Here is a 15,415-nt window from a genome sequence, read left to right as displayed (position 1 = left end):
ATTAAGAGAACCCCACAGGCTTTCACCAACTTTTTTTTTACACAAAAACATAAACCAGTTCTTAGCATCAAAAACCAAAAGTGCACTTATAAGCCAAAATGAAAGCACTCAAAACCCAAAAAAGAGGGGAAATACTAAACCATCCACAGTTTCCATGAACCACATTAACTCAAACGTGCAAAAAGAGATCCCAGAAACAGAGGACACTCAAAAAACTAAAACCAACATGAACAAAAGATTTCTTAACATCAAAGTAGCAAAACACATATCCAGATCTACATATAAGAAAAGTATATCCCACAAGAAAACCAATATCTGCATCATACATCAGAACAAACTCATCTCATTCACTTAAACAAATAGCAGCCCTCATTTTCATCGTGCACCCAAAAGCCAAAACAAGCTTTTTAACACGTTCTGCATATCAATTTCTTGGCTCTCATGAATTTGAAGTACAGTACATCGACATGCCCAAATGTTCAAATCGACAACCCCAAAATGCCAAACAAGAGAAGAGGTTCCCATTATATATATATATATATATATATATATATATATATATATATATATATATATATATATATATATATATATAGAGAGAGAGAGAGAGAGAGAGAGAGAGAGAGAGAGAGATCCTAGCTCTTGCCGATTGGAGAATACAATACACCGAAGACTTGCCCAAGTGCCCGAATCGATCGAATCAACATCAGCAAAACATCAATCAAGGAACATCTAACACAAAGATCCCCCATCTTGGCATTTTGAGAGAGAGAGAGAGAGAGAACAGAGGAGCCCCGCCATTTTAATGGGTGAAGGCGTAGAAGACGGTGGAGATGTAGGCGAGGAGTGCGGTGGTGACGAGGGTGACGAGCGCAGCTACGGCCCTCTCTGCTGCCTGGCTCCCGCACGACAGCAGCCCCAGCCTGATCTCGATGACGCACACCATGGACAGCACTAGGAACACACATCCCATCACCGACCCGAAGGCCGACGCCAGCATCCCCATCCGAAGCAGCCTGTTGCTGATGCGAGCCCTGAACGCCTCCTCGGCGTCGTTGCTGTTGAGGATGTTGATGGCAAGCTTCAGCCCCTGCGCCACCAGGCTCGAGAAGAGGAAGAAGCTGAAGGACACCACCTCGAAGACCAGCAGCCTCCGCGCCACGTCCGCTCCCGCGTCGCACTCGTACTTGTTCTCCAGGCTGCGCTGCCCTGAGGTCGTCAGAGACAGCCCCACGAACACCGCGATCGTGAACAGAGAGTTCACGTTCACCAGCCCGTCCAGCGCCGTCACTTGCACGATCGTCGTGTTCCTGGACATCGTCTCCATGATCCCCCGGTGGTGGTTCCTCCCCTTATTCTCCTCCTCCTCCTCTGCCATTGTGAGGAGCAAGGAGACTAAGGATCAAGTAAAAGGCACCAAATGGAAGATGGGTAAAGTGGAAGCGGAGGACAAAAGGGTAGTGACTAGTGACCTAATATAATATAATGCCTGGGTAGTTGGATTTAGAACACGAAACCGTCAATTGAAATGGCATGGCTTCCATCGTACATTCAATCCTAGTCATCCAATCATCTGATGAATGGCTAGGATTGAATATATGATGAAATCCATCCTGTTTCAATTGATGGGATCCGTGTTGGTTGGATTTCGGATGTCATTTTTCTATTCGAGTGCCTTTTAAGTGTTGTGTTTGGTGTAGTGCAACTAGGGATGGCATTGGATCGAGGCGGGGGTGGGGGAGAAGGCCTCCACCCTGCCCGGTCTCAAAATCCGGACCTTCATCCTTGCCTCCATCCTCAGTTTGGATTTTAACCTCTATCCCCACTTTCATCCTCGGTTCAAACGGGGTGAGACGGGGCATTTACAACCACAAAACCCACCAAACAGTACCTTAGCTCATTTCTGGTGGGACCGAGCGATGAAGGACATGAAACGGGGATTGGAGGCAGGGATGAAGGTTAAAATCAAAACCCGTGCAAGGATGAGCTTATGCTTCCCCCACCCCACCCCGCCTCGTTCTGGTACCGATCCCCACCTTTCCCCATCCCACAATCCCCCATTCTTCTTTAGGGATGTCAATGGATCGAGGGAAAACGGAGCCTATTGTTATTTTGATTATTTTAAAAAAAATTTAAGGCGCTGCCCTCGAACTCCTACTGTTAATAAGGGGCCCATTTTTTCCCTCTGCCTCAGGCCGTGTTAACATGATTGGCTTCTCGACCTGTTGCTGGAGTTTGCTAAAATATGGATGTGGTACATCTACTTTGTCTTTTGAGAGAGAGATCAGGTGTGGGCGGCTCAAGAGAAGTAGAGGCCCTAAATTCTTTTCATTGTACATAAAAATTTTATTATTTATTAAAAGGGTTGCATCTTTTTTTTTTTTAATTCTTAATATCCTCCATATTTACTAATTGGGTTCATATATATATATATATATATATATATATATATATATATATATATCATACTACATCAGAAAAAATATAAAATAATTTAAAAAATAATATCTAAAATCTAATCTCACTATGCGTTTTCCAGGATCAGCTCTCCTTGGCAAGAGAACAAAGAATATGTAAAATTGAATTTTAGGTAGGAAAAATTGTGGGGTTAAAGGTTGAGATGCCTTTTTCAATAAAGTGAGCATCTTTTAGTGGAGATTGTCCCTCCCCTGCTTGGTTTTGAACACATTTGCTTGGCCCTTTTTCTCATTTTGCTCAGTTTCTCAAGTGCAAGCAAATTGGAGAATTGGGCAGTGAGATTTGAAATCACATTTACCAAAGGCTCTCCTTGTCTGGCAGGAGCAGTAAGTGCAGGTCACCCTGTGTTGGGGGTAAGCCGAAGCTTGGTGATTCTTTGGGGTGGAGGGGTAACGACATGATGAGACAATGCGGCTAGGTCTATGCTCCTAGGGGCATTTTCTTTGAGTAAAAATATAAAAAAAAATATTTTACTTTTCAAGATAGTAAAAAATTAATGGCTAGCATACCAAAATTTGGCAATGAAAAAGATCGAGTTTTTTAGTGAAATAGTTCGTTGCAAAGTATGTTTTCTAGTAAATGATTATAATACACATCTACTATTATAATATACCAACGGGGCTCCGCATGGTTGGTAGGAGCTAGCAGTGCATATCTCTTTATAGTGGGACGTTGCAGTTTCAAAACCCAGTGGTATGTTGAATAACCAGCTTGCCTTTTTAAAAAACACACATCTACGATTAGATAAAAAAAAACCTTGATATGACACTTTGAAGCGATCCATAATTGAGTATATTATCGTATTAGGAACTATAATAGACACATTATTCTCGGTCACCATCGTCATCAGGCCTTAGGGCCAACTTTTATAAGTCATGTTTCTTCGTTCCTTATTATCTAAGGCTACAAGTTCGATCACCTTGAATCCCTGTTATCACCTTTCATTGCTTCTTTCTCAGTCTTAAATGGTATCTCTAGGGGTATTTTGCTAATACACAGTTCATGGCTAGAACCAATTTAATCCTATTTAATCAATTTCAAGTTCATGCTGGCTGCCCCAAGGGGAGTTGGCACAGTGGGGTCAGGCCTTGGCTACTAGACAGACAGTCAATGTTCGATTTTCATGAGTGTCGTCCCTCTATGCAAGCCAATGTGTAGTTAGGCCTCGGAGGTAGGGGTCCTAGCCTTCTAGTTTTCAGCTGCCCGGCAGGAGGACCGTAGGTATGGTAAGCTAAGTCAGTGCAATCAGGTCTTCATGTCGGGTGCGGTTTCTTTGGGTTATAAATTCAAAATAAAAGTTCGCGCTGACTCCCAAGAATCGAACTCAAGTTTGTACATAGTGAGCGGCAGAGGCGGAGCTGGGGGGGGGGGGGGGGTCCGGCCTCCCGAAACAGTTAATTTTTTTATTTTTTTTAAAAAGCCCAGTCCTACCCCAGCCCTGATTCCATATGAAATAGATTTTTATCCATTTTTTTAGCTCAGTCCTAGCCCAGCCCAGCCCTGACTGCAGCAAATAGTTTGATTTGTCCATATGAAATAGATTTTTATTAATAATTGTAGCCATTTTTTTATTTTATCTCCAAAAAAAGTTTTCGGGGGCGCTGCCCCCGAACCCCCGACTATCACACCAAATTTTTTTTTTTTGCTACAGCCATGTTTGCCCCCCCCCCCCTCACATGAATCCTAGCTACGGCACTAGGCTTACTTAAGGGGTGACACCCATGGGATTTGAACCTAGGCTGCCAGTCAAACAGCCTAGGCTCAATCCCACTACGCCAAACCCCATGGGTATTTAAAAGTAAAACTTATGGTATATTGAAAATAGTTAAACATTCTCACATAGTAACTGCAACATGCCATACACATTTATATGTTTAAATCTAGCTTTTGTTGGCTAAATGCATGCAACATGAGATTTTACCACCATATGATATCGTCGTTCAAAGAGTCACGTTAGTTGTTTTCGGACACAACATATACATATATGATTACGGATGGGCAACGTGCCCGGCGGTCCGATGGAAGAAGCTGACCCAGCCCGCCATAGACCGGTTTTGGGTCAAGGTTTTAGGCCCGGGCTCATTAAGTTCTGGGCTGAAACCTGACCCGTTATATATGTGTGCCGGGTCCGGGTCCGGGTCCGGGTCGGTCTGCGAGCTACTGGGCCAGCCTAATGGGTTTGAGCTATTTATTAATTATAATATAAAAATTAAAAAAATATTATTTACCTAATTAGTTTCATTAATTTTTTAAAAACTAAAAAAATATTGATTACATAAGAACTTATTAATTAATTATTATTTACCTAATTAGTTGGGTTTGGGCCCCGGCACACTTCACATTGGCCCATTGGACCAATGGGACGGGTCATGGTCTGCTCTTTAAACTCGAGCCCATTAAGAACCGGGTCGGGCCACCCTTAAAGCCCGATGAGCCAAGCTCTAAATGGGATCAGACCGGCCCGATGCCCACCCCTATATATGATATATATGGTCGGAGACGGAGACGGAGGCTGTGTTTGGGAATTGGTAGTTGGGGTGGTAGTTTACGCATTTGATAAAAATATGGTCAAACTACTTTGGTGGTGGACGTTTGGGAACTGGAAGCTAAGATGGGAGTTTATGCATTTGGGAAAGGAAATGGGAGCCTCCCCCCTTTGTATTTTTTACCAAATGCTGGATTTAGTAAGGTAGGAACTACCACCTCCTACAATGGTAAACTCCACCCACTCCCAGTTTTCAAATAGAGCCTAATTTTCTTTGTCAGAGAAGGTCTAACCACTCCACACCATTTGCACTTGTCTTAATATTCTATCCTAAAATACTCCTCAATTTGATTGAATTGCATTTTTCTTATATTTTTATTGCTTATTATTTAATTTAATTAGCAACTTGTGTGTTAAATCTAAATAAGCCAATACGGGTTAACCTACCCTACTAATATGCTTTTCTTACCTAAGGGGGAAAATGATCGAATCGTTAAAAAGCTAACAGTCTTACTGTAAAAACATAAAGTAAAAAAGAAAGATACTTTGATTGAAGTAGCCTTACACAATGAGGGACATCTACTTTTTTCAATTTTGTGTTGATGTAACTGGCACGTGCACCCATGTGCATATTTCTCCAATTAATAATAGAGTATGGTAGTTTGTCTTCGTCGATTGTTGAGAGAAGTATTATGAACAGTCAAGGTTCAAATCCCATGGGCGTCACTATTGAGTAAGCTGCCGAAGCTTAGCGACTCTCCTAGGTCGATAGTGACCGTAAGTGTGGCAGGCTAAGCCAGCACAACTAGGTCTCTGCGCTTGAAGCGGTTACTCAGTAAAAAAAAAAAATTTGAAAACTTGTTGCATGTAAATGAGACAGGAGGCCTGAACTGATGTTTGTAGACTAGTTGAGAAAAGTATTGCCTGATGATCCATTGTTGGAGTTTCTTCCAGCCAAATTTTGTCATTTAGGGCACGTTCCGTTGGATCATTCTGATTTATTTTCTCATTCGAATAAGAAAGTGAATCTGATTTGTATAAGCAGGCGAACATAAAAAGTAATGCAGTGAGAAAGTTAATATCATTTGTCTTTGTAAATGAGAGTCACTTTCAGATTCACAATCTTGATCAACTTTCTAATTTGCTTGAGATTCAAAATCACATGAGACGCCATGTGATTATGAATCTCAACCAAATTATAAAGTCATTTTGAATCATGTTTTTTGAAAGGAGCAGCAGAACGTACCCTTAAAAAACAAGACTTGTTGCTGATCAACTTTTTCTAATGAAGTGGGCTTGACTACTTTACTTTATTCACATTGTCTTGTACGGGATTCAAAAGGAAGCAAAAGCAAGCTGATCCAGAAGATCCACAAATCAGCAAGCAAGTTTGTTTTCCTTTCACATGATGGTTACGGTGGATATATTAATTTGCATTTGGGCTGAGATGAAATTAAGTGTAGATTTTTGGATCGGGATGTGTGCGGGGAGGACTCGAGGAAAAAAGGATTGAGGATTGATTAACGACCTACATCAGAGGGAATCATTGAACCTCTTCACTTACTTTGCAGAGGTAGAGGGCTGAAGAATTTAACCTTCTTTAGGTAGCCATTATCCCGCTTAATTGTCTCATTGAATTCCCAAACATGTTGGGAATCTAATGTGTAATGGGCTCCACCATTATCCTGGTGGTTCATATCTCAATAGCCCACTAAGTGGGTCCTTGGATTTCTTGTGAGACCCATTTGACCACACTAGATCCATACCAGGATTTAACATCTCCCACTTGGTCATATGGGGCGAACACCCATATTTATCATAACCAGTGCATTACGTATTGCACTCATGACATTATGAGATTTACATACGCTAGTTGAATTTTTTTTCATGATATATCGCTATCGTGAGGTTATTCACAAACTAAGTTATTTTTTCATCATGTCATAACTTTTAAGTATTCACCATTCACTGCATATTAAGTCATGCAGTCCATGAATACATAATAATGTGGGTCTCACATAGTCATGGGGTTCTTTGGCTCTTTCATGACCTTACCATAGGCATGCACACTAGTGGAGTACTATGAAAATTTATTAATTCATAAATATCTGATTTGCTAAATATAACAAATACTCGCACTTCTCAAATCTTATACTCCTACTTTTCATGTGTATTATCACATAGTGATAATTACCTAATCATTTTAGATCAGTATATCCGAATCCAATAGTTATAAGTGTGATTGACCAACACCATTTAACATTTTATGTATGAAAACAAAAATATCCCTTCATGCATTTATACAAACATATCATAAGAAGCATTGTTATTTAACACTATATACATATAAATGTCTTCACATGTATGTGTAAAATTATAATTCTGCTTTCACTTTTCAAATGCATTGCATTTAAGCAATATTTGCATTAAGTCATGACATTATTTAGTTTTACATAAACTAGTTGGATTTTTTCTTCATGATATATCCCTATCATGAAGTTATTCGCAAGCTAGGTTGTATTTTCACTATCAAGTAAGTCATAAATCTCATACCCAAATCCAATTTGACTATGCACCAGATCCATTATAACATTTTGAAAGGCCAAATATGATAAGCCAATTTTAAGGCTTTAATCAAACCACAAGTTTGAACATTTAAGTTCAAAGCCATGAGATTTGTCTCTAGATCCATATATATATTCAATTTTATTGGATTTATAGGATTTCATATCCAAATCTGACTTGAGATGTTATCTATCAAATCCAACATGATCCATATTAAAATGGATCTTCATACAAATTCAACTAAAACCATGAATCTTACAAGATTTGACCATAATCCAAATCTATATCTGAAACCATATATTTCAAATGCCAATGGATCCATATTACATATTCAGTATTCCACTTATCTGGATCTAACCATGTAAATTCTGGATCCATACAAAATATATCATTATTAGATCCAAATATATGGCTTAATACTATCCAGATTCAACATAAAACTAAATCAAGTCTAGATCCATATAGTATGTGTATATCTATTTAGATTTGTCTATCGATCAATTCTGGATCCATATCACATATATACTTATTTGGATCCATCACAAAAACTGGATCAAACTATATCCATATAGTATATATACATAACTTGATTAAAAACATGAATCAAATCTAGATCCATGTCCCATATCTGGGCATATCACTCAACTGGATCCAATCTAAATCAACCTAGAACCAAAACTAATTGCATTGGATTTATACTAAGTCATATCATATCCAGATCCATATAAATTAAGACCCAAAAAATTAGATCGATGTCAGATCCAAAACATAAATCATAATGTGAAGCGTAAGAACAATACAATAACTCAAAGAATTTCATGATCCAAAAGGTTTTACCGGATCCAACCAGGTCTTTTACGAAAATACATATACCAACTGGATCCAAACCTGGTAGGATGACGCTTTGGGAGTTATTCCGCTAACCAGAAGCACTTTTCTTCAAAATCAGAAAAATCAAAAACATTCTGGGTAAAATCAACAATCCATAACACCAAAACATAATTTTTTGAGTTAAACCGAAAACTTTAGGTGGTCTTCTATAATTTCAGAAAACATGCTTTTATCTCGGGTATTAACTAGGAGACAGGTTTATTTTTGAAATTTCAAAAAATTGGAGCCTCTATTCTAAACATAATAGAGGTACCAAAAAGTAATATCACATAAAAATATGGACTGAATGTGAGAAAATGAAAAACAGAAGAAAGAGATAAAGGGTTCTCGAGTTATAGAGAAACCCTAACTCTTGTTTTCATTTTTTTTCTTTCGCAGGTTACCCTACGGTCGGTGCCGCGACCGAGATTTTCGACAAGAGCCAGGTAGAGATAAAGCCACATCGGGAGATGCAACAACTGTGTCGCCTTTGGCGCAACCATCCGGAGCCTCCACCTCCCGGCGGTCAGTCGATCAGAGCCCCACTGCGATCCCTCCCTGGCGTTGCCTTGCAGTTATAGTAGAAGCAACTTCTCCTCCCTCACTATTCAGATTTGCAGAGGGTTTTGACCCTCCGCTCTCTCTATGTTCCAATGTCTCTCTTTTATTTTATTTTATTTTTCTTTTTGTCTCTGTTTCTGCTCTCTGCAGACAGAGGAGGGAAGCACGGGGTTCTCCTCTGTCCCTTTCACCCGAGTGCCACCTATTCTAGCTACTCCACCAGCCGAAGGGGGTTTTTCGATCTAGCACCGTAGTTGGAGGATTTGAGGTTAGCGTAATAGTGTCGATCAAGGTGGCTCTGCTGGAGCGGCCCGAGGCCGAGCTTGTGGCGGTGAATATGCCAGAGTGGTTGCTAGCCGATTGGCAGATGAAGATCAAGGTCAAGACCAGCGGAGCGACGGCGAAAGCTAGGGATAAGAATTTCTATGGCCCAGTGTCAAAACAGCGTTCCAAATGGCAAGTCTTCAGGTTTCTTGCAAAGGAAAAACACAAAAAAATGGCATGTCGATCAAATCCGGCCTGTCGATCAAGGTTCTCTGATTTCCCTTAAATAGATGGTTCGATGGTCTAGAATCGAAGGGTGTGTGTCTGTCGGATGCGGTCGTAGGAAGATGTTGTGAGTGAGTCGGTGTCAGAGAGCCAGACCGACTTGTGGGAGCACAGGGTGTACCCGGAGATGGCCTGCCACCTTGGGCTTCGCTGAAGAGGTCAGTCAACGCTTCGATGACTCTGTTGCTCATGGCCGAAAAAGTGAGTGAGTGGGGATTACGATGATGACTTTATCGAACCGTCATCCTGCCCAGTCGTGACCACGCCTCCGTTCTCATAGAACCCTAGTCGGACACGATCGGTAGATCCTTCACCATCGTTCTGCTCCATAAGGTCGTTTTCTTTCAAACCCTCACTCGTCTTTCGGTTAAAAACTTCAGAAGCTTCACTATGTTGTTGTCTTGGAAAGGCCTCGTTCGACATCACCGTCAACGGCTGCAGGCAAACACATTCACCATTTGCCTTGCCTCTACCTGATCGCAGAGTGTTGAGGCTCCTTGCCAGATGCCTCTTGCTTGCCATCGCTCTGCTCGCCCTCCCGTGGCTCGAAGGAATCCAGTACTCCTCTACCTCTGGCGTCTCATCCTCTGTGAAATGGCTGCTAGAAGATCTCATCCCAGCGATGTTTCGGGATCTTGTCCACCAGTGTCTGCTTAGGGTGGGTGAGTATGCTCTCTTCATCGATGGCCCGTCGGAGGCCGCTGAGATCCAGTCTTACATCGACGATGACGTACTGCTGCCCCTAGAGATCGTCAATGAGGCCATGTTTCGACCCTGAGGATGCGGTCGATCAATGGAACTCACCGGAGATGACCTCGGATCTAACCCTCGCCACATGGATGTGGAAGTCGGACGCGGCCTGAGGATGCGGTCGATCAATCTAATCATAAGAAGCATTGTTATTTAGCACTATATACACATAAATATCTTCACATGTATGTGTAAAATTATAATTCTGCTTTCACTTTTTAAATGCATTGCATTTAAGCAATATTTGCATTAAGCCATGACATTATTTAGTTTTACATACACTAGTTGGATTTTTTCTTCATGATATATCCCTATCATGAAGTTATTCGCAAGCTAGGTTGTCTTTTCATTATCAAGTAAGTCATTAATCTCATACCCAAATCCAATTTGACTATGCACCAGTTCCATTATAACATTTTGAAATGCCAAATATGATAAGCCAATTCTAAGGCTTTAATCAAACCACCAGTTTGAACATTTAAGTTCAAAACCATGAGATTTGTCTCTAGATCCATATATATATTCAATTTTATTGGATTTATAGGATTTCATATCCAAATCTGACTTGAGATGTTATCTATCAAATCCAACATGATCCATATTAAAATGGATCTTCATACAAATTCAACTAAAACCATGAATCTTACAAGATTTGACCATAATCCAAATCTATATCTGAAACCATATATTTCAAATGCCAATGGATCCATATTACATATTCAGTTTTCCACTTATCTGGATCTAACCATGTAAATTCTGGATCCATACAAAATAAATCATTATTGGATCCAAATATATGGCTTAATACTATCCAGATTCAACATAAAACTTAATCAAGTCTAGATCCAAATAGTATATGTATATCTATTTATATTTGTCTCTGGATCAATTCTGGATCCATATCACATATATACTTATTCGGATCCATCACAAAAACTGGATCAAACTATATCCATATAGTATATATACATAACTTGATTAAAAACATGAATCAAATCTAGATCTATATCCCATATCTGGGCATATCACTCAACTGGATCCAATCTAGATCAACCTAGAACCAAAAGTAATTGAACTGGATTTATACTGTCATATCATATCCAGATCCATATAAATTAAGACCCAAAAAATTAGATCGATGTCAGATCCAAAACATAAATCATAATGTGAAGCGTAAGAACAATACATTAACTCAAAGAATTTCATGATCCAAAAGGTTTTACCGGATCCAACCAGGTCTTTTACGAAAATACATATACCAACTGGATCCAAACCTGGTAGGATGATGCTCTGGGATGTATTCCGCTAACCAGAAGCACTTTTCTTCAAAATCAGAAAAATCAAAAAAATTCTGGGTAAAATCAACAATCCAGAACACCAAAACATAATTTTTTTAGTTAAACCGAAAACTTTAGGTGGTCTTCTATAATTTCAGAAAACATGCTTTTATCTCGGGTATTAACTAGGAGACTCGTTTATTTTTGAAATTTCAAAAAATTGGAGCCTCTATTCTAAACATAATAAAGGTACCAAAAAGTAATATCACATAAAAATATAGACTGAATGTGAGAAAATGAAAAACAGAAGAAAGAGATAAAGGGTTCTCGAGTTATAGAGAAACCCTAACTCTTGTTTTCATTTTTTTTTCTTTCGTAGGTTACTCTACGGTCGGTGTCGCGACCGAGATTTTCGACGAGAGCCAGGTGGAGATAAAGCCACGTCGGGAGATGCGGCAACAGTGTCGCCTTTGGCGCAACCATCCGGAGCCTCCACCTCCCGACGGTCAGTCGATCAGAGCCCCACTGTGATCCCTCCCCGGCGTCGGCTTGCAGTTATAGTAGAAGCAACTCCTCCTCCCTCACTGTTCAGATTTGCAGAGGGTTTTGACCCTCCGCTCTCTCTCTGTTCCAATGTCTCTCCTTTATTTTTTTTTTCTTTTTGTCTCTGTTTCTGCTCTCTGCAGATAGAGGAGGGAAGCACGAAGTTCTCCTCTGTCCCTTTCACCCGAGTGCCACCTATTCTAGCTACTCCACTAGCCGAAGGGGGTTGTTCGATCTGGCATCGTAGTTGGAGGATTTGAGGTTAGCGTAATCGTGCCGATCAAGGTGGCTCTGCTGGAGCAGCCCGGGGCCAAGCTTGTGACGGTGAATACGCCAGACTGGTTGCTGACCGATTGGCAGATGAAGACCAGCGGGGCGACGGCGAAAGCTAGGGATAAGAATTTCTATGGCCCAGTGTCAAAACAGTGTTCCAATTGGCAAGTCTTCGGGTTTCTTGCAAAGAAAAACACAAAAAAATGGCATGTCGATCAAGGTTCTCTGATTTCCCTTAAATAGATGGCTCAATGGTCTAGAATCGAAGGGTGTGTGCCTGTCGGATGCGGCCGTAGGAAGATGTTGTGAGTGAGTCGGTGTCAAAGATTCAGACTGACTTGTGGGAGCACAGGGTGTACCCGGTGATGGCCTGCCACCTTGGGCTCCGCTGAAGAGGTAAGTCGACGCTCCGATGACTCTGTTGCTCATCGCCGAAAAAGCGAGTGAGTGGGGATTACAACGATGAATTTATCGAACCGTCATCCTGTCGAGTCGTGACCACGCCTCCGTTCTCATAGAACCCTAGCCGGACACGATCGGTAGATCATTCACCATCATTCTGCTCCATATGGTCGTTTTCTTTCAAACCCTCACTCGTCTTTCGGTTAAAAACTTGAGAAGCTTCACTATGTTGTTGTTTTGGAAAGGCCTCGTTCGACATCGCCGTCAACGGCTGCAGGCAAACACATTCACCATTTGCCTTGCCTCTACCTGATCGCAGAGTGTTGAGGCTCCTTGCCAGATGCCTCTTGCTTGCCTTCGCTCTGCTCGCCCTCCCCTGGCTCGAAGGAATCCAGTACTCCTCTACCTCTGGCGTCTCGTCCTCTGTGAAATGGCTGCTGGAAGATCTCATCCTAGTGATGTTTCGGGATCTTGTCCACCAGTGTCTGCTTAGGGTGGGTGAGTATGCTCTCTTCATCGGTGGCCCATCGGAGGCCGCTGAGATCCAGTCTTACATCGACGATGACGTATTGCTGCCCCTAGAGATCGTCAACGAGGCCACGTTTCGACCCTGAGGATGCGGTCGATCAATGAAACTCACCGGAGATGGCCTCGGATCTAACCCTCGCCACATGGATGTGGAAGTCGGACGCGGCCACCATATGGAAGGCATTGGTGAGTGGTTCTAGGAGAAGAGTCGATACCAGCCATCGCAACCTCAATCAATGGTCTCTCCACCGACGGCGGTGGCGCCTCCGGCCTACTGGGCATTGCAAACGCGGGATAGGCATGTGTTGGTGCCAGACCAAGCAGTGTACTCCTCTGGTTATGTTCGGCTGATGATCGGTCTGGCGGTGGGCCAGAGCTACTACATTGTGCTGTCGGCGAAGATGATGCCCCAACCGCAGCCTCCTCTCCTGCTTTTGTCGGTTCATCGGCAATCAGTATGGGATGAGACCAAGGATGGGCCAACGGTACCCGGAAACGGAGGTAGCGGTGCAGGGTGTTGACTCGGCCTTGCAGTTCTCGCACCAACGATGAGTTTTTGTGCACATCGAAACCATGGCTCTGATACCACTATAGGTTTTTTGATCGGGATGTGTGCATAGAGGACTCGAGGAGAAGAGAATTGAGGATTGATTAATGACCTGCATCAGAGAGGATCTTTGAACCTCTTCAGTTACCTTGCAGAGGCAGGGGGCTGAAGAATTTAACCTCCTTTGTAGTTGTTATTCAACCCAACTGTCTCATTGGATTTTCAAACATGCTGGGAATCCAATGTGTAATGAGCTCCACCATTATCCTAGAGGTTCATATCACAATGGCCCACTAAGTGGGTTATTGGATTCTATGTGAGACCCATTTGGCCATATTGGATTCATACCAGGATCCAACATTAAGGATAAGTCATTGGTGCGGATGTGTATATTGATAAGTTGAAACTTTTATATGTAAATTGTTTTGACACAACCTTACCGATAGATATGTTCAACATAATCAATTTGTTAGAGATCGACCCTGATGGTGTTTTTTCGGCTAAAATTTTTACCTTTTTTAAGTTATAAAAATGTGTTTATAGCCTTTGAATTTTTAATCTCCAAAACAACTTTCAAACACTAGATGCTGGTGATTCTTTTTCTCTTTTTTTTGGAAAAAGAATAAAATAATTTTTATTTATGAATAAAACTCAAGGCCTAAGACGATGAGAGATCAAACCCCATCTTTGATAGAATAAAAGAACAATCATAAAAAATAGGATGAGTCCAAGAGACGCCCATCCCTGGCCATTTTTGTTTGACCATTAGGAATACATCGGAGAGGATATGCCTATTCACCAACCTTGAAGGTCTAGCCCGTCCTCCAAATATCATGCAATTGCGCTCCTTCCAAACTGCCCACCAAGTTGTGAGTAGCCAGCATCACCATACACAATACCATTTGCAGTTTGTAGTCGTCAACCCCAAACCCAATAGTAGATCTCGTGCGACCGCAAACCAAGATAAGAGGCTCGTAGTTGAACAATCCTACAATCAAAGAGGTGGGATGTTGTAGCAGTAGAGACAGGTCTCGTGTTGAAAAGATAGACCTCACTCTTAGCCTTATTCATGTGCAACCATGATAATAGCCTAAAGGTTTTGAGGATGCAAAGCACTTTGAACATCTTATCAATATTAGCCTCACCAACCAAAAGTGATAAAATCATCAACAAACTGCAGTAAAGCAAAATCAGACCAAAAAAAAAAGATGTTGGATTGAAGAAGCCAATGTTGGATGCTTGTTGAAGAAGAGATGTCAATCCTTCTGCCACCGTATAAAAAATAAAAGGAGATAAGGAGCAGCCTTGTCTAAGACCTCAATGCAAGTCAAAAACCTGCTTAGATTCACCATTCAGGTTGACATGGGCTTACTTAGATTGGACCGATTTTTTTTACCCAACCACACTATATAGGTCCAAATCTCATATTTGCCAAGGATTACATGAGGAAAGATGAGAAAACATAATCAAATGCTTTAGTAATATCCAATCTAAACATGAAATAAGACTGAGACTCGAATTGGAGATGTTGTGGATGGCTTCTGAGGCGAGCACAATACAATCTTGTATTGAGCGCCCTTTTGTGAA

At 41.4% G+C, this 15,415-nt stretch overlaps 1 protein-coding gene across 1 annotated transcript; it reads right to left on the bottom strand.

Annotated features, from left to right (window-relative positions):
• Positions 1-323: 323 nt before the first annotated feature.
• Positions 324-1,421, bottom strand: LOC149832866 (uncharacterized). The gene has a single exon (XM_090012618.1). It carries the CDS (start codon positions 1,376-1,378, stop codon positions 803-805), a length of 576 nt encoding a protein of 191 aa, XP_089868744.1. The 5' UTR covers positions 1,379-1,421; the 3' UTR covers positions 324-802.
• Between the last annotated feature and the right edge of the window lie 13,994 nt (positions 1,422-15,415).

This window comes from Nuphar pumila, chromosome 7 (genome assembly GCF_984573655.1).
Source record: "Nuphar pumila chromosome 7, dmNupPumi1.hap1.1, whole genome shotgun sequence".
Classification (NCBI taxonomy): Eukaryota; Viridiplantae; Streptophyta; class Magnoliopsida; order Nymphaeales; family Nymphaeaceae; genus Nuphar; species Nuphar pumila.
The sequence above is the reverse complement of the archived record's forward strand: the minus strand, read 5'-3'. Positions and strand labels throughout refer to the sequence as shown.

Bases quoted from the DNA above. Each gene is read 5' to 3' on its own strand.
- LOC149832866 (XM_090012618.1), bottom strand. From the start codon at position 1,378: ATGGCAGAGGAGGAGGAGGAGAATAAGGGGAGGAACCACCACCGGGGG.